The 20,207-nt window shown below is 43.4% G+C and overlaps 1 protein-coding gene across 3 annotated transcripts in view; it reads right to left on the bottom strand.

The window, feature by feature from the left end:
* Nucleotides 1-20,207, bottom strand: part of LOC309584621 (alpha-protein kinase 2-like) — a 34,316-nt gene that overhangs the window by 10,062 nt on the left and 4,047 nt on the right. For 2 of the 3 annotated variants that reach the window (XM_082300746.1, XM_082300747.1), the window contains 9 exons: nucleotides 15,239-16,924; nucleotides 8,905-11,722; nucleotides 6,805-6,952; nucleotides 6,008-6,135; nucleotides 5,875-5,910; nucleotides 4,200-4,474; nucleotides 3,991-4,079; nucleotides 3,531-3,748; nucleotides 2,650-2,698 (listed from right to left, as the gene is read on the bottom strand). In XM_082300746.1, coding sequence (XP_082156872.1) covers nucleotides 2,650-2,698; nucleotides 3,531-3,748; nucleotides 3,991-4,079; nucleotides 4,200-4,474; nucleotides 5,875-5,910; nucleotides 6,008-6,135; nucleotides 6,805-6,952; nucleotides 8,905-11,722; nucleotides 15,239-16,606 — 5,129 coding nt within the window. In that variant the 5' untranslated portion in view covers nucleotides 16,607-16,924. The remainder of the gene's footprint in view (nucleotides 1-2,649; nucleotides 2,699-3,530; nucleotides 3,749-3,990; nucleotides 4,080-4,199; nucleotides 4,475-5,874; nucleotides 5,911-6,007; nucleotides 6,136-6,804; nucleotides 6,953-8,904; nucleotides 11,723-15,238; nucleotides 16,925-20,207) is intronic. The other variant, XR_014227248.1, reaches the window with a different exon arrangement.

Genomic DNA, 20,207 nt, shown 5'->3' with positions numbered 1-20,207 from the left:
AAAACCTCCTTCCTCAGGCAAACTGCAGAGTGCTAAAGAGAATACTGTTGCTCTGGGAAGGTCGGGCTCCTGCTGACAGACAAGCCTTGCTCTGGAGACACCACTCAGCTGGCTCTGAACAGCAGGTGAACCTCAAAGGGATTTTTCTCTCCTCTCCAAGTAAGCTGTGTGTTTGTTTAACCAAAGGACGTTGAAGAGGAGTATCATTGTTACCTCAAGACTATATCCTGGAGTCCAGCAGGATCATCAGCGGTTCTCTTGCTCCCCTGGAGAAATCAGAGACTTCAGACTTTACTGAGCTGCTCGCAAGAGCTCACAGGTATGTGTTGTGTTGGCGGATGCGCCAGACACACACACAGAACAGGAGTTCCACAGGCAAACACACCTGCCCTTAGCAAGAGAATCTCTTCTATCCAGCACCAAATCAAACCAAACCAAACCTAATCTTCCTTAAATCTGAAGGGGAAATGTTGGATTTGTCCTCAGGCCTAAACTCCCCAACGCCCCTTGTTACCATGTGGAGTAAAGCTAAACTTGTCAGTGCCCTGGAACCAGGCAGACTTTCAGATACAGACTTGGCAACCAGCACTCCTGTTAATGACCACAACCATGGGTTACCGTGCTCCTGATTCCTTCCTTTGTGTGCACCATTCCTGGGTAAATCCCTGGGCCCTTGTGCACAGCCCTACTCTGCCCACTGCGTGCACAGAGCCACACACCGCGCTGCGTTATTTTTGTTTCCATTCACCAGAGAAGCTACAGAGTAGCTGATTTAAAGGCTTGTTTGCCTGGCTCTGGTGCGGCGCTGTGGCCACATTAAAAATGCTTCCCAGGCGTTCCTGTTCCTAGGTCGGCTTCGCCCTCTCCTGACAGAACTGCACTGCAGCTCCTGCAGCACACTGCCTTGGGCCACACCACTCTGCTTTGGGCTCCTCTGCTTCTCAGTTCCCTGACAAAACACACAGACCAAGGACAAAAGATCAAAATTCCTTCCTCCACTCATTGCGGACTCTGCTCAGGAGTACAAAAGAGATCCGCTCTGTGTCCTCTCTGCCAGCACAGTTCAAGCCACACCAATCCCACTCTGCATTTCTGGCTCAGTAGGACCATGTGTCCTCCCTTCATGGGACCAGGCTACCTCTCAGCAGCACGGCTGAACACAGCCCAAAGCAGCAAGACCCCGCAACACACAGGAGCCCTGGGCACTTAGTTGTTTTTCCCCACCTATGTTCATAGAATTATAAATCCAACTGCAGACATTAATACAGAGGTCTTCTTTCCATGAAGGAGCATGAAAACAAAATACAGGTCCAGGAAAAATCTGTCATCTTGCAGAAATATCATTAGCTAAATAATAAACAAAATGACACTCAACATTTTCAGAGGTTGCTCATTTAGGGAAAGTATTTTCCTTTCTATATGCCTGAGGTGATCCTTACTACAGCTTGCACTGTACGTTCACTTCCTCACTTCTCCTTCCTCCTCCCCAATGTGTGTTTTTATAGGAGTAATTTCCCACAGTGAGCTGGACAACATCCACTAAAGCATTTTTATAAATCTTCTGATTCCTGAGAACAGTGTTGCCTAAATAAAATATTTATGACTTTGGTTTGTAACAGGATGATGTACATTCACTTCAACCGCTTTTACTTTGGATCCACAGCTGAAAGAGTAAATCAGTCTAACTGAACTGATGCCAGCCTGCAAATGTTCAGGATTTACGCAGAATAGTCTAGAATCACATTTTTATTAATTGTGAGGTTTCTTCTTGAATCCCAGGTATACAGACAAGGTCCAATTTAGAATGAAGGCTGAATATATGATCAGATCTTCTTTCTCCTGCCAGATTCTCAAAGGAGAATTTGAAATTAAAGCACTTACCCCCATCCCCTTTCCCTGTCCAGCAGCCACTGCCTACTCCTATCCACAGCTGTGCTGGCCTGTGGTATAACTAGAAGCCTTAATTAACTTAAAAGAAGTGGACTAAAGTTAGAATATTACAGGCCTACATCTTTACACATATGCTTAAGTCTCCCCAAAAGAGCTGAAGCCTTTGCAACACCACTAGAAAACAGGCTCCAGAAATGCCCTGAACAATCTTTTGTTAAGGCTCAGAATTTCTGTTTTTGAGAGAGAAGGGGAGAGAGACCGTCAAATCCCTTCACAATTGTCCTTGTTTATCAGGGAAGTGGCCAATACACAGAGAAGAGTCTTTACAAAAGCTTGTGTCACAAATACATATCCCAAAGCTTTGGCACTTTTGCTGGCTACAGGAGAGATTCCAGCCTGCCTTTTACCCTGGGCTCCAGCTGATGGGCCATCAGGAGCCTTACCTGCTGTCAGCAGAACCCTTCATGTCACTTGTGAAATGCCCTTTGGACAAGCCCATTTCAAGAGAGGCATGCAGGAAAAGCAAAACTAAATCTACAGGGTCACCCATTCTTTCAGAACAAAATAAATGTGTTTCATTTACAGGTGGGTTTCCATAATTATGAACACGAAGAAGTTTAAAGAGTTAGATGAGGACTGCTTTCTTCTAAAGTTAAAGCAAGAATGAATTTCCAGCACACCCTCCCCCATCCACATTTAACTGTGAAGAGACAGATGAGTAAAGCACAGCCATGCTGCTGAGAAATCACATTCACTCACCCTTTGGCCAGGGTTGCTATGCCAACATCTGTTAACTTCATCCCTACACCTGCAAGGCAGCAAGGAAACACAGAGCTTAGCTTACACTGGAATTTCTAGGACAATCTTCACATATGGAGGCCTTAAGTGTTATTTATTGAGTCACCTTTTACATTTTCATTATTTGTCACATTTTTTTCAAAGCATTTTAAAGCACCCCAGTTAAGAAGAGGATGTTCCCTGTGTCACCAGCAGTTTCTAGAAGTCAGGCTCATGCCACTATTTTACAGCTGTCAGGGTGATCAACAGCACAGCTTGTTTCCTGTGCTAGGATTTTGTTCTTTCTTCTCCCTTTAAATTATTTCAGGGATCTTGTTTAGATGCCTTGTTGCTAACTTTCCTGCCTTCACTTGTAAAAGAATACAGAATGTTTCCTAAGATTCCAGCTTTTTCTGTTTTTCTTCAAGAAAGGTCTGTCTTCCCCTGTCCCAAATACGTTGCAGGACTGAGGAGGAGTCATACCCATGAGAGCTGAGGCAGCACTTAGCAAACATGGGGGTGTTTCTTGACTATTCTTCTTTTTAAAGGAATATATTTCTTCAAAACTAGCCAGGACCCAAATGTGGAGCATTCCACTGCTGAGTGATTGTTGGTGAGTATTTAAATACAAGAAAAAGGGGAGGACTAGGGTGTCACTGTCACCCGAAGTCTTTCACTCAGCAGCCATTTCATTAATCTCCGGGTGGTGAGACAAAAGCCAGATTTGGCTCATACTGATTCACTAAGGTACACATGAAAGAACAACTCTTCCATTAAGAGTGTAAGATTTGGTTTTCTTTTCCAAACTGTCCTCTTACAAGAACATAAGCTAGATAAAAATTGCCCCTACTCAGACAACTCACCTTGCAGGTCAGTGACAAGCAAGTTCCCATTGGTCTTCTCATATACCCAGTGCTGAAAGGTGCAACACTTCTGGCCAGCCTCTGAGTCTCTTCTCAGGAAATTCACTTCCTTGCCATCCTTGACAGAGTATTTCACAAACTCCCCAACCAGCTCCTCCTCCACTGTGGCATAGGGGATGTTATTAGTGGGGCGATGAATAAGAAAAATCGGAATGATTCTGAAATCAATGGACAGAAGCTAATAAAATCCTGAGACCTCTTTCAGTGAGGGAGTAAGAAACAGACAAAAGTGGCCAGTGACCTCAGGGAGAGAATGAACAGCTGCCAACTCTAAACCAAGATGGAAGAGCTGTAACACTGTTCCCAGGTTTCCTCTTTAGTCCTAGCAATCAGTGGGCTGCCATGGCACAGGACAGTATATATAAGCATATACATATATAAAATATATATTTATACTCACTCTGGTACTTCTCCAAAGCCTTCCAAGGGTTCAGCTTCAGCTGCATATAACTTTGCATACTCTCTTGCAGTATTTTGGACATAGCATTCCTGTATTACAACAGACATGCCTATGGGAATATTGCTCAAAACGTTCAACAGATCATCTGTTTGAATATGAGGACAGCTTTTGCCCACAACTCTGGCTTACAAAGGCCAGGGGCAGCTCACCTGCAGTGCCAGACTGTAGTTCTTCTGTAGCAGCTCGTCCCTGCTCTTGGTGCCATAGGTGAGGGCGTTGTGCACCTTGAGCACGCAGGGGTGGCCGGGGGTGAAGGCGGGTGCCAGGCCCTGCAGGACACGGCTGCGGAAGGCTCTGCGGTGCATCCCCTCACCAAAGTGCATCCCCTCTGTCATTATTGCTCCATGCAGTGTCCCACCAAAGTAGCTGGAGCTGAGGGGATCTTCTCTGAACATCAACTGCATGAATTCGATTTCTTCCACACCTAAAACACAACAGGAATCTCTGCAGGCACAGGGAGGGGTGGGCATGGGAGAGTAGATGCATTTCTCCAGAGAGGAGGTAAAAATGCTCAGTGGAAGCACTTGTGTTACTGAGGGCTGGGACCCTGCTCCAGAGAGGCAGCTGCTTGCCTGTATGATCTAAAACCAGCATGAAGAAAGGTGGCAGATCAGGATCATAAGGAGAGAAGACAGAGTGTAGCAAACAAGTCTGTTACAGATGAAATCAAGGAATATCCTGGATTTCACCCCTTTAAATGATGACTGTAATCCAAATGGAAAAAAATTTGTAAGGGGATGTGGCATTTAAGTAAAACCTTATAAAATGAAGGCCTTGTTGCCTTTGTAAAATTATGGCTCAGGCCTGTTACTTCGGCTAGAGAAGGACTGTGAGAAAAGTCCATGAGAAGAGAAAACAATTAGTTTTTACTCATGAGAATGTAGTGTCAACAGAAGCATGAAAGTTAAACTATAGAAGGAGAAAAACAGCAACATATCCACACCTGTTATTTTTCTGATTGCTTGAATGCTTATGCTACAGATAGCCAATGGTAGCATGTTGTAGTTAGCAATAGCCAACGAGTCTACTGTGGTAGTTTAGCAGCCAGTGAATATGTAACACGCATGATAACATACAAAAGGTGTATGAAAGAGGCTGTTTTGTTTAATAAATGGCTTTTTGGCCCTTGAAAGAGGCGCTGTCTGTGTGTGTTGTGACCGCTCCAACAGAGACAAGGGGAGAAAAAGTTAAGCACTGAGAGAAACTAAAAAATTCTAACTGCACTTCAAGTGTCTCTAATCATAACATTTGAAGGACCATCAGTGAAGAAGATAAACAGAACAGAGCTACACAACAAGGAAGTCTTTCCAGCTGCCCCTGCATTTACCTCTGGTTTACGCTCTGTCCACTACCCCCCTCTCTGAAGCACAGAGGAAACATTGCATGGATAAGGCCAGAATTAGAAGACTCCTTAATTCCACCTAAAATTCTCTGATTAAAAGTTATACAGTGCTGTTACATGAAAAGTCCTGTCTTTATTTCACAAGGAAATAAATGCTTAATTTTAATTCTTCAAGGAAAAGAAAGAAAAGTCACCATGCCAACTGAAAGCCTGGATCTCTGTAGGCTGTTCAGGAATGACAACCCCACTGGCAAGGCACTATCTTTAGCTGCAGCACAGGACACATGCCAGGTGTCACTGAACACCAGTTAACACATAGGGAAAGCATTCCAAAGCTTCATGCTTGCCTTTCTCCTGGAGTACAGTTACACAGCAGGTGACCTGCAAGGACCATGTGTTTGTGCCAAAGAGCTGCCAGTGCTCTGTGTGTGTGTGTGTGTCTCTGTATGATGCCATGCAATGCTACCTCACTTTATATTTACCTTCATAACTCTGAAAACTTGAAAGACGTTCCAATACTACAAGAAAACAAAGAAATGAATTTTGTAGTAAAAAATTCTAAATGGAAACTGTCATTGTCATTATTATTAATCAAAACTGTAAACTGAGGCTTACCTGCAGCAGTCAGATGAAACTCAGCAGTCACCTTTCCATACATGTTATTCAAGCAGCAATAATACATTCCCTGGTCTTGGTAACTGGCTTCAGCTATTGCCAGAGAGACAGGAGAGTCATCCTGGGCACTGGAACAGAGCATTTTGTGCTATCATGTATTTCACTTGTTATCACTGGAAAAACTGATAAATTTGATCTCTCTGCACTGTTTATTTGTTAAAACACAGCACAATTATTCAGCAGATAATGATATGTATTGATACTACAATGGATAGAGCGATACAACAATCAAAAGCAGAAGAGTTAAAACAAGAATAATCAGAATGGAAATTTTAACCAATTCATGCAACTTTTTCTTTCCACTTAACACAACAACTAAGAAGAATCCTTCCTACAAAGTTTTTCATCTTCTCAGAAGTGTGCATTCTGATGGAAATATATTTTCTTCTTTTTTTCCCTTTGGGTAATGTTAACTTTGTATTTTTGAAACATTCCAAATGGTTTTTAAGATCAGAATGTCAGTATTGCTACAAGGAAAATAACTCATTTCATTAAAATGGAAAAACTGGATGCTGTTAATGACCTTAAGAAGCTTTTATTTCCACCCTTCTCTAGGTTAAATGAGGTTCAAACTTCTTTTGATATTTGTTTAAAATCTGGATGACACTGGCTGTGAACAGGCTGAGAGGTGATGGAACACAAACTATGACCAATATCAATGCACTGTGAGAAGATTCGCTTCCTGTGAATAGCAAAGTTACCCCGAAACTCCCAGTTCCTCAGAAACACTCCCTTACCTTCTCTGCAGCTGAGCCAGTACCTTGGAATCTTTAGTCCATGTAATGGTGGAGTCACCATGAATGTCACCAAACTGACAGCACAGCTCAATATTGCCAGAGCAGTCGGGGAACAACTCTGCTTGGATCTTCTTCAGCAGCCTGGGGGCTTGAAACAGAAGAGCCACAGTTTAGGATTTGAAGACAATTATATTGTTTTGGCATTTTAGCATTTCATGTTAAGAATATGAACACTGAAATCCCTGGTAAGTAATTATGAGTTCTTGTGTTTCAATACTCATAACTAGTAGAATTTTTTAGCTGATCACAGCCTTTGAGAGAAAGTCCCAAAAGATCCTGCCAGCCTGGATCTCTGCTAACACTTTTCACTGCCTCACAAAACACTCCAGTGTCTTTGCACGTGGGCATGGTGTGAGCAGGGAGCTTGGAAAGAAAGGGAATCGACATATACTTAGAGAAAGGTTTTGGGATCACAACACAGCCCCGCCTCAAGTGACACATCCCTGCTCAATGTAAGAGATGTAAAATGCAAAATGTTTTATTTCCTATGTCTTAATTCTGAGCTGCTGCACTCTGAATGAGATGGCATGGCACATGTCCCTCGAAGATCCCATTCCTGCAGTAATACTCCAGTAACACCCACTTGAAGGGTCAGGCACCTGCAGTTCAGTGCTATGGTTTCCCCCATTCCCAGTTCCAGGCCCCATCCAGACCAGGTTTCCCCACTGGACTGGCAGTCCCTGAGTCCTGGGCCATGTGAACCTTGCTGTATCAGGGCTAAAGTGACACAGACAGGACGTGACAGCTCTAGAAATAGAACCAATGGCTCCAGGTTCCTGCCCTGGCCACAGTCTTCCCTCCTGCAGCTGAAACAATGCAAAAGGACACTGAGTAGATACCACAGCAACCAAACCAGCCTTCCCATAATGCTGGGGAAAGGGCCACAACAATGGTCTAGAGCACAGACATACTTCAGTCAAGACTGAAGCAGAGCAGAAACAGCTGAAGAAAATTCAGTGTAATATGATGGAGCCTGAATGTTTAAAACATTTTTCAAGCATAGCCCCAAGTAATGGAAACAGGTCAGGCATTGCACAGTCACTGCAGTTCGCTTGCTGTGCTTTGAAGGAATGTGTCTCTCCTCCCACACATTTGGTTCCCTGGCAAAGGACACATCTTTGAACAGGGAAAAGTCTGGGTTTTTTCAAAATGTGATTAGAAAAGTAGAAGTCTCATGAGACTGCACTGTAATTAGAGTGTGTGAAAAGCTTCACAGTTGTGTAGCTTACCTTTAGTCACCGTTCAGTCTTGCTCTGACCTATTAAATCATTTTATGATGTGAACATGAAATGTCATGTCCAAAGGTAAAAATAAGACCTTGGTCTTTGCAAACTACCCGTAGAAACAACAAATCCCTCATGCACCCAGCTGTCGCAATCCTGCTACAGTGTTACCAACCTTCTAGAGACTCTGACAGCAACCCAGATCTCCTTTCAATTAGATGTTTCCTCTATCAGTTTAATATCGCTCATTTCATCTGTGTCATTTTTGCAGCAGGGCAAAGCAATGCAGAACCAGTCAGAAGACAGCACACAGGACCTCAAAACACTGCTTATCAGTGGTACCCTACTGCTAGCAATAATACTTTGCTAGTAATAAATCCTTTAGTAACCAAGAGGGGACAATTGCAGTTGGAAGCTGCAAGGTAGGAGCGTAACTGGGAACACAGTCCTGTGGGATACCAGAACAAGTACTGGGCTTGCAGCTGCTACGTGGTGTGTAGTTACATGGTAGCATTATGCTGTTCATCCCTGAAAAGTTACTCCAAAAGGCAAATGAGGCAGTTAACTATTTCAAACAGGTTACAAAATCCATGAATTGAATATACTTGCCAGCTGGGAAAAGGGTTCATCTCTGTGGCATGGGAACAGCACTCATTACTAAATGCACAAATCTGGAAATAAAGCTCCATGAGGGTAGGACACCTTTAGCTGACTGAGTCAGTCTGAAAGAGGCTTGCAGTGCCTTTCAAGAATCTGAATTTTGTACTGTAGCCAGAATGATGGGAAAGGACAGAAAAGAAAATCAGTTTTCTCTTACCTTTGCTATCCTTTTTCAAAATGAGTTTCCTTTGCTCTTTTCTATCCTCTTTATGAATCACGCCTGCCTCGCTCTTCACAGACTTTTTAACGCAGCTGGGACCCTTGCTCACACTTCCCCTCTCCTCCAGCCTGGGTTTCTTGGACAGACTTGCTGGTGGTAACTTCTTCTTAGCTCCAGCAGCTAAATGCCCGCTCTTTGTTGTGTCCTCTTTACATTTGATGGGCTCAGGCTCTGCAGCAGTCAGTGGTGTCTGGCAGGATTTTGACCCTTCCTGATTTCTTTGACTTTCCGTGTTGACTGGAAATGGATCAAGTGTGGTCCATGCCAAAGAGAATGACTGAGTTCTTCTGTGGGGTGGTTGCTCTTGAAAACACTGGTTGTTCCCTGAATCAACTGGTGGCAAATTAACTAAACCACTTACTACACTCTCTGATGTCCTGACTTCCTCCTTTTTATCATACTCAGTGGACTTAATTGAATTCTCAGCCTCAGTTATCTTGCTGGAACGGATCAGGTCAGGACAGGACTGCTTTGTGCTAATATTCATAATCTGTTTCAGAGCCTGGGAGCCAGTCAAAGTGTGCAAAGGAGCCTTTGTTTCAGCTTCTTCTGGGTTACATTCAGTAGCTCTTGGAATCTCATGTTCATTTTCACACAAGGCTGTTTCCCCTTTGGTTTCTCCAGGCACCCGCTGGAACAGACCCTGCCATGACTTGCAGAAAGTTTCCAGTGTAGTTAAATTTCCGTTTACTTTGACTCCAGTTTGTACGGATCCAGTTTTTCCGTCACTTCTTGTGCCAGGACGTGCCACTGTAGATTCACTGGGAAGGCCCTCTGAGTGGCTTACAGGTGTGAGGAAGGGCAGGGTTTTGTTTCCAAGCAGATGTTGGGAATGTAGCTGATCCCTGGAACCTCTGTGCTCCCCACATGCTGTGCTCTGGTGCTCACTTTGAGCCTCCCTGGGCAGCGGGGCACTGGCTGATGTTACACTTCCAGCTGCACAGATGCGATTCTTTGAAGAATCTATTTTTAACTCTTCATCAGACTTGAAGGTGCTGTCAACAAAAAATAAATGTTGTTCTGTTGTATTACAAGGGGAAGCTGCAGTCTGACTCTCTGAAACCTGACTAACTCCTGAGTCACGGGAAGTTTCAGCCCTGTGTTCCTCAGGTATGCAAATCTCTCTCTGTTCTCCTGGTTTACATGGTTCACAGCTGGGCACTTCCAGATAAAAATCTCTTAAAAATGGCTCCCCAGAAGGGGGAGTGACTGCCCCTTCTTGTTTTGCTATTTCTGTCAGTTGGTCTGTATTTTGGGGTAGATTCTTATGTGTTATGGTTTCAGGAATCTTAATTAAAGTAGGCAATTGCATTATGTAACTGTATTTCTGTGCATTAGAAACAACTTGAAAATCCTGACAGCCATTATCTTTTGAAAGATGGTAGCTGTCATTTGGTGCATTCAAGTCTGAGTGATTTCCTTTTTCTTGTAAATTCACTTCATAACTTTTATGTATGGTGTTAACAGAAGAGTGTTCTGCATATGTAAACTGACTGTTACTTTCACTGGGGAAAATGTCTTTCTCTTCAGGCAAATAAGCCAGTTCTCCTCTCACTGGATAACAGTCCTTAAAATGACAGCCTTCTCCAGGTACAGACTCATTTATCACGGATACGTTGTGTTTAGTGTGAAGTAATTGTCCAACTGTCCCACGTGAGAGATCTGATATGTCAGCTGGGTTTGCTTTGGAACATGGTAAATTACCACTCTGAGCATTTTGTAACCCTTGAGGAGAATCTGCTTCACATGTTTGGGCAGCATTATTAACAGCAAGCTTCCCTTCCCAAGCCACCGTGGATCCATTCCTGTCCGTGGCCATTGGATTTGGCTCCAAGCACTCCTGGGTATTTAAGAGGACACTGTTTGCTGAAACACAAATGGATGGCATTTCCCTCTCATTCCCAGTGCCAGAATCTAGACACACACCATCTGTTCCTACCACTTGTGCAAGACAAATGTTTCTTACGGATGCACTCTCACATGCTTCAAGTCTCTGCAGGAGGATATCAGAAACATTGCAGTCAGCTCTCTCAGTTCTGGGGTTATGAGCTGGTTCTGTGATGGGTGCCTGCTCTTCTATCAAATCCATTGGCAAAGGAGGATTGGAACAGGTCTCCTGCACAAAGTTCAGTTCTGTGACTTCGACATCTGTCAGCCTTGTACTTAAACTTGTGATGCCTCTGTTTTCAAATGGGATTTGATAGTCTGAGTCATCTTCATGAAGAAGTTTCCACAGCTTGTCATGCACTGCAGATATATCAGCATCTCCTTTGCACTCAGGTTCTCCAGATTCCAGGACTGATTTGGAATTAGCTTCAGACACAGCCTCATCAGCTGATAGGCTGCAGAGAATATCTGGGTTACTGCTATCAAGTATGTCAAGCCCAGACCTTTGCTCTCCCTCCCCTGGCTCATCACACAGCTTTGCAGAAGAGAGAACAGCACACAAGCATTCCTGTTTATCAGGAACAGAGTCCATATCCCACAGAGGAGAAGGGGAAATGCCATTCTTTGATTTTTTGCCATTACTAACAATTTCTCGTCTAGAGAAGTCCTGTCGGTGACAACCTTCTTTCTTTTCACAAGGAGCACAGTGAAGAGAAGTCTGTAAATCTGCATTCTTTACTTGCAGTGTGTTTTCAGCAGAGAGCTGGCTGGTTCCCACACTCTCACAAGCCCTGAAGACGCCTTCTTTTTCTGTTCTGGGCTGCATACAGAGGTTCTCACAATCCTGGGTAAGATTAGCACCTTGACTCTTCAAAGAAGAAAAATAGAGCAATGTAATTAAAAATTAGAACTACAGCTTAACACAGGCCTGAAGGTTTGGAATGTTGAGGTTTTTTGGTGGTTTTTTTACTTTTTAAAAAGATTTTTGTCGATAGTCAAGTTTCTGACTTGTAACTATCAACGTAATGGATTGAAATCAACCTCCTGGGTCTGAGTCTGAAAGTGTTGTTTCTTAGAGAAGGATTTATATCGAAGCTGATTAATTTTACCTCATAGATTCTCATTGTTTTTTAAGTAGAAATAGTTTAGCAAGGTAATTCTCCTCTGTAAATAAAGTCTCCATGTTACATTTATATCCCTCTGTTTGCACAAATGGAGTGTAACAAACCATCCCTAGAATACAGACAAAAAGTACGTCATTGCCTCTGGGTCTCAGCTCTCTCAAATCTGCCACATTTGGGACTGCTTTTACTTTATGCTGCTGTCCAGCAGTACTTAGTGGGTCTTTCCACTTCCCTGTTTCATGCAGTGCCACTCAAATTCCCCTTTCCTAAAATAACACCCTGCCTTAAATGGCACATCTGCCTTGGAGTAGTTGAAATACCTCAATACCTGTAGCTATTTCAACTGCTTTAGGCAGGTGAAACAAAAGACCTGAGCTTTATCCTGCCGACTGACAGGCACATCCTGCCAGCACCCTGCTTTTCCTGCTCAGAAAGAGCAGGAAAAGAGGAAGAACTATAATATTTCGAGGGATGAAAAGTGAGTTCTCTGCCAAAAACATAGAGCAACAGGCTAACCACGCACAGCTGTCAGGAGTCCATGCTCCAAAGCGGTACAGATTTTCTACGGGATTTTTTTCTTGGTGTGTCTCCCAGGTAAGACTGGAGCCAACTTAAGACATGGACAACAAAATGGGATGTTATCTGCCATTCCTATGGTAGATCCTACTGAACGAGTAGGGCTGGCATCATGACTTCGTTACTCCAACCAGGACTCCCCTGCTTGCTCTGACACAGAACTACAGCCCCTCTGGCATGGCTCAGGCCCAGACCATTCCCTAGCAATGCCAAGCTCTCATCTCAGCCAGATGCCCAACTACCCAGAACTTCTGTGTCAGTTCTGCTTCTCTCCTTTTCGGATAACAAAATTTAAAATGATCTAAAAGTGACATAAATTTGTCTTGGGAAGGTCAAACCAAGGATCTCTCAAATTTTATGTGAACAGGCTGTTCTAACATGAACAAAACCAGAATAATGGCTCTGTAACCCAGGAGTGACAGCAGCACCTTGTGCCAAGGGTGCTGAACATTGACCACTGACAGGGACCCAAGGTTGCTGACCATTGGCTGGGACAGGGTGCTGTCCAAACACTGACCACTGACAGGGACAGGGTGCTGAACACTGACCACTTAACATTGACAGGGACAGGGTGCTAGCTGACTGCTAACAGAGACCAGCTCTTCAATGAAACCCAGCAAAGCCTCCTGGCTCTCTGTACGCTATGTAATATTACACAGCTGGCACAGTTGGCGTCTTGGACCTATTATTATGAAGCTGCTTTGAATCACCAGGTAAATAAAGAATTTTACCTGTGGCTAGGCCATGAGGTCATGAGAGGAGTGAGGAGCCTCCCACCTTGACTGTCTACCGGAAGGAGAAGTCACACAGCACAGCAGGTGCTGCACAAGACGCACCGCAAAGGTTGTTCCAGTTCGAGCACTTGGCGCTAAGGGGAAGTGTAAATCCTTGGGTCATTGGTGTTGTGATCCCGTGACTGCTCTGTACCCCTCAGCACACCTGATTCCCACGAGGACAGGGAAAATACAACACCTTTCCAAAGCAGACAGCTGTGGGGTTTGCTGTGGGCCCCTCCCCTTGCTCCCGCAGAGCTGTCTCACGCTGTGCTCCAGCAAACACCCCAGGGCACTTTAACAGAAACCCATGTGCAGCAATAGATTCTTTCTTGCCTCTCTTAGATTACACAGGCAGAATTCTGAGGAATTTCTGGCTTACTATATGGGTGCTGTGAGAAGCTGTCCACATTCTTCTAGTGCTACAAAAAAAAGAACAATATTCAGGTGGGATGCTTTTGTTTAGCTCATTTTCAAGACCACGTAATTTTGAACCTACACCTGAATTTCACTGTCATACACACGTTTAAAATTGGGGGTTTGGTCTGTGTCCAGCTCTCACCCTTTTGTGTACACCAATACTCACTTTTTATCCAATGTAAAGTTTTGGCCACGGACATGAAGACATACTGGCTATGCACAACAGGAGTCTAACCAGCCACTCTGAAATTTATGCCAGGAACCTGACAGCTGCTCTTGGCTAAGAGGCTTCTGGGATTTAAATTATTGCACTGCACTTGGGAAAAAAAAAAATCAAGCAAGACCTCTGGCAAACCACAGCCATACACCCTGTCAGGAAGCTCTGAGGAGGTTAATTCCAGTGAGGGGTATTCCCCATCATAAAGACATCATGTGCTCCTCAAATGGTATTGGAATTTTATGTACTATAAAACCAGAGAAACCTATGAACATTTTTCAGGAAGAAGAATTCAGTGATTTTTGACTGCTGAAGACACCCCAGCGGTGAGACTAAAGTCACTCTACTGTGACACTAACCCAAAACTGGGAAACATTTTTGCCCAAATAATCAGATGAAGAAAAGCATGTGCAACTGGAAAAAGCTTTTGTTGTGATAAATGGGGTTTTTCTGTGCAATTAGCTACACACCTTCAAATCAGAAAAATTTGCGACAATAAGATTATTCATGATTTAATAGTATTTATGTATCTTGAGTCTTTACTATGTGAAATAAAAATGATGATTCAATTTTCCCACTTAGGAAAACTGTTAGAGCATCATACCAGTGTCTACAGCTGTAATGATTTACCCAGCTGATTTTCTACCAACAGCATAAAATATGCAAGTACATGGAGAGTACCATGGAGGTTTTATCTTTTAATTGGTTTGTACATTTCAACTGGAATATCCAACTCTTTCATTGTTTTATTTTTAAAAATCACAGAGCTCCATTCACCTCTGTAAAATGAACTCTCTGCATTGAACTCCCTTCATTGTTATAAAATCCCAGCAAACCCCTGTTGATTTGGTTTAGGTTTCCAGCACCATAAGTGGAGGACGGTTTTGTTTGTTGAATATAGATTGAAAAGAAAGTAAATCAAAGTATTCTCTGCTCACAATAGGTATTTGAGAAACTTTCTGGGTTGAAAGAAGCATTACTTTGCTAAGACCTGTGCAGTAGTCTCCGTATCAGATTTCCCTATTCAGCTGTCCAGAGGCCCATTAGTGCCTCTCACCATTATCAGGCTCACTCTATAATTAGAACAGCTTAGGCTTTACTTGGGCCTTTTATAAACCCAGATTTCCCTCCCAGCCGTAGCTGTCATTCAGAAGTACATGAATAGTATCTTTCAAAGTAATTTCGATTTTACATTATTTTGTGACAAGCAGAAATGAATTGCATTGAGATCAGCAGAGCAGCTCGTTGTGTTAAATGATAAACATGTTACTTACCCCAAGCGAGATGTTGTCATCTGGCATCTGGTTTTGCTCAGACAGGCCCCGAGTCCTTTTCCTTTCCCAGTGACTGCCTTTATCTGCCTCTTCTGTCGGACACAGACCAGCCAGCATTTGCAGGCTTTCTGTCTCCTCGGGAATTTGTGTTGAAAGGACACCTTCCTGACTGGGAGACGGAGCTGTGGATTCCCTACCCTCTGCTGCAGCCTGGAAAGACTGTCCTATAGTACTTACATATCTGCAAAGTTCTATAGGGTTTAACAGCTTGAAAAGGTTTCTCCTCAGACTTTCTGTTAAGGTACAGCCAGCATGTCGTGCATTTCCCTCTGTCACATTCCTTCTCCCCTCCTCCAGCAGCACTGAGCTTTCCCCCAGCATGTCCCCATCGGGGCCGGTTTCTGTCATTGTCCCTGAAGCCTGACCTGTGCAAGCAGCACCTATGCCATTGGCAGAGGAGTCCACCTGGGCAGGGACAGTGTCCATGGGCTTTGGTTCATCCCTTGAGGAACCTGCAGCCAGGTGGCCACTTCCATTAGTCTCTTCTTCACTTCTGGGGTGTTCATTTCCAGTGGCTGCAGAAGCAACAGGCACTTGATTCTTCTCTTTGTCTTTCAAAATGGTACTTTTATCTCGGTGGTGTCCAACAGTGAGAGTCATCTCTGTCTGCAGAGCTGACTGGCTGTACATAGAGGGGTCTCTCCTTACATTTACTCCTTTGATTTTTGACTGATGCTCACAGAAGCCAATGGGGGTATCCATAGGCGTAGTGTTATCTGACACTTGGAACACACAAGGCATTTCACTGAGGAAGTAAGCACACCCATCACAATCCTTACTCAGTTTTAGATCATCATCATCAATTTCTAATAAAAATTGTAATTTCTTTTTCCAGATTTCATCTTCATGCACAGTAAGCACATCTGAACATTCAAAGTACTCCAGGTCATCATCAGAAAAGTCATCACTTACACTTGTTACTTTCTCTGCATAGATCTCCAGAAGAGCGGCAGAATTTTCAGAGTCACCTTTTACAAAATCAGTGTGATTTCCTACAGAAGTGTCTGCCTGCTCACCAGGCAGGGAATTCGTGGTTAGAGGTCTGCCCAGCTCAGTGTTTTTACATGCCTGGACATCTGCCAGAGACTGAGGAGATCCAGAGTCTTGTGTGTTAAGGCAACAGTTGCCTGTGTGACAGGTGGTAACATCTGTGGGGTGGGAAGGCACCTGTCTGCAGCAGTATTCATCTGCTCTTCCAGCAGCGACATCAATCACAGCGTTAAAATGAAGCAGGTCATCACCATCCTCTGACAAATCCCTTAGGTGGGAAAACATTGTCTGGGATTTAATTACATTTTCAATGTCCATGTTGTCTTCTGTGTTAGGCAAGCACCTGAGGGATTTCTCAAGTGGAGACAAAATTCCTGCTTTGCTGAGCTTCTCAAGCAGTAAACAAATGATTTTTGAAGAGTCAGAACCTGGTGAAATCAACACGGGCTCACCCTCACAGGGGGAACTCTTGCATTGCACAAAATGTTTCCCATTTTGCTCATTCTACCCTGAAGTCTGCCACGAGCTCATTTAGGACAACAATACATTCTGGGCAAGTTTTGTTCTTTGTATCTGGTTCTGGGTCAAGAAAAGTCATTTTAGCTGTCAATGAAGTGCAGATCTTGTTCTGCTCACCTGCAAGTAAAAGAAACACAAAGTTTAAAATAACTTCTGAAATGGGTATAGGTATTTTCTAAAAGGTGGTCAATTGACAGATACTTGCAAGCACTTTCAAAACAAGAAATCATTATTTAAAACCCCATTATTTAAATGACCCGGCTGTCTATGCAATGGCACTTAACGGCAGCACACTGCAATTGTCTGGAGTGATCTGTGCTAAGAGAACAAATCCTTGAGCACACCCACCCATCTGTGTGGCACCTCAACAGGGGCTTTAGTACACGGCCTTTCAACTTTTCTAAATGCAAACAGGAACCTGCAGACAATGTACATTTTCTCATGTACACCACTGCTACAGCTACCTGCTGTTTTGGCAGTCACACTGGCACAACAGCAGGCTATTCCTCGAATTGGTATCATAGGGACATAAATCCCGAACTCTGTTTGTAGAAATACCTGGAACAATTAGCCAGCTTATATTTTATATGGCTATTTCTGTTTAAAGCAATTCTCTCGTACTCTGGCTTGATATTTGTCAGTCCTGTGCTGAGAGAACAACAAAATGAGGCAGGTTGGCTTCAATTTCCTGCTCATATTGAGCTCTCCCCTCAAACAGCTGTGCAGCAGCACGTTAGTGTGGCAATGCTGAATTCACATAAAACCCAAGTGAAATACACAAAAAGGCTTCCACTAGCTGAATCCAAATAAATGTGGAACCATGTCTCTCTTCCTGTAACAAAGCCCTTGTTTCCTTAGCACTTCCAAATCTTAGGATTTTAGATACTTGAGATGTTTCTGTACACTGCTAGGGGCACTCTGGTTCATTGGTCACCTTAGAAAGGTGTGATATTTGTCACATTGGAAAACTACAGTACGTAGCAGTTTCAAGTAAATTTGACCTCCTGGAGGATGCCAGACAAACAGCTCCGAAAAAAAATTGACAACAATTATTCCAGAATTGGTGAAGAGCAGCAGGAAAAAACTTTCTTGCCATGTAACCCAAAGAAGCCATTTAAAGACACCTCTGTTCCTTCTCTTTTTCCTTCTCTGTGCTTCTGCTGTGGTGATGTTCCCAGCTCACGTCCCTGCCCTGGTCCAGGTCTCACAGCCCCCAGCCCCGCCCTTCCCAGCACTGTGTCACCAGCTCGGTGTCACAGGTACTGCAGGCTGACCAAAGGAGAGAGCACGGAGCTGGGCTAGAGCCTGGTGGTGAAACAGCAAGGGCTGCATGGCCGGCTGCAGTCTGCCTCTCCTTAAAGAGCACTAAGTAACCAGAGACATCTTTGTTCCCTTTGGGCAAACCTGCCACCAACACCTTTTCCACAGTCACCTGGGTGGCGAAAAGCAGGGAACAAAGGTGGTTAACAGGAAGGACACAACATTAGATGTGTGACAAATGGTTTGAGTCATTGTGCACCTATTAAAATGCCCTAGGGTATATCACTGTGTCCTGCAGCCATAGGGAGGAGGAGAGAAGATCCAGCAGGCAGGAATTGCGCAGCAACATTGATTTATTTAATTATTTTACAAACTCTTTTATAGACTTTTTTCTTCATAATCTAATTGGACGAGGATCAGCCACCCCTTGGGGGTGACTGGCTAAAATCCTAAAACATCCATTGTCAAAATATTTTTCTACTGTACTATAAACAAGACTTTTCAAGGTTGCAGGTGTTTCATTGTTTACAGAACTCTGCTACTATCTCTTTTGTGAGAGAGGAAAGTCTCTCATGGACTTAGAAAATAGCAAGAAAATTGTTGCTAGCAGCATTTTTGTGTCCCCATGCAGCAAGGAGCACAGACAAACAGCACATGGCGCAACCATACCAGCCTTTCTGATCCCACTCTGCTTTCCATTTCAACTCTAAGGAATATAAATATTTAACAGAACAAAAATGGAGCAGTAGAGATTAATCTTTTCTTCTGCATCTTATTACCGTACCATGGAATTACCCTCCAGCATTCAGCCTCTGCTCTTAAATATGCATTTGCCTAATGCTTCCTGTTGCATTCTTTCAACGCTGCTCTCATCTTTGCTTTTCAGAAGACCAGATGTCTCTTTCCTCTTTTTTGGAGGGTGTAAATTATTTTAGAAGCATGGTAATTTCCCCAGCTGAAAAGACCTTTGGCAACATGTTTTTAATGCAGATTGACTAATGAAGAGCCTTTACTAAAGCCATTGTACTAGACAGTTATCGTTGTCTCCATTTGGCTGCACTTTGACATTGAGGGGAAAAGAGCCGTCAGATTTTCCATATGAAAATTATATTGGATTGCCGTGCACTGTCAGATGCAACCACAGAAATGAAAGTAAAATAACGTTCCAGGAGGAAAACTGCAATAAACTATGGGTTTCCACCCAAGACAGATATTATTTTTTTTAAATCTGGGAAGAAAATAGAAGGTATTAAGGTTTTTTTAAAAATTCAATTACTGAATTTAGATAGCAACTGGAAAGAGAACTTTTAGTATGATACCATCTCAGCTCGTCAGGAAAACTTGTGACAGAAGATGCACAGTGAAATTCAGAGGGAAGAGGAGTGGAAGAGACTATGATAATTTACCATCAGCTGTTGACTAGTAACCTGAAAATTAACTCACTTCCTGATAAACTGGGAGTTGAACACCTGCTTGCAGAAGACATGAGAAGATTTAAACATGTCAGAGTGTTGTGGCTGCTTGTCCCAACTCCCACTCTGGAAACCAATGATATTACTTTCTGAGTCAGGTCCTGCCTCACAATAGGAGACACCGAAGTGCAACCACACAGGAGGAATTCACACACCAGGTTTGAGCAGGTCATGGAAGGAAATATGCCTGGTTTGGCTCTCTAATCTTCAGTAAACAAATTTTCCATTTCGTACTGCTCAGAACCATGGGGAAATTTTATGGTAGCCCTTGAGGCAAATGAAACACACATTTGTGCTCAGCAGGGTCTGCTGCTGCCTGAGCTCAGTGTCTGGGAACTGAGATTACGGGAGAACAAAGCTGGGAGTAGCGTGAGAACAGTAACCTGACAACTGTGCTTGGGTGTGATTGAGGAGAAATACTGAACTGATACAAGCCTGCAATAGTCAGATTAACAAGACAGCAAGAGGCAGATGCAGCTGCTTCACCAAAACCCTTTGATGGCAGGAAATTATCAGTGTTTGTGAAAAAAAATCAGTTTCAAATAATATTAAACAAAAGAATGGCTGGAAAAAACATCAAAATGGCTAAAACAATCACCCAGCGTTTCTGTAAGGCAAATATATAATAAAACAAATTCAAGGCAATTTTCAGAGAAGATTTTTCATTT

The sequence above is a fragment of the Coloeus monedula genome (genome assembly GCF_965178545.1).
Source record: "Coloeus monedula genome assembly, chromosome: W".
Lineage (NCBI taxonomy): Eukaryota > Metazoa > Chordata > Aves > Passeriformes > Corvidae > Coloeus > Coloeus monedula.
The sequence above is the reverse complement of the archived record's forward strand: the minus strand, read 5'-3'. Positions and strand labels throughout refer to the sequence as shown.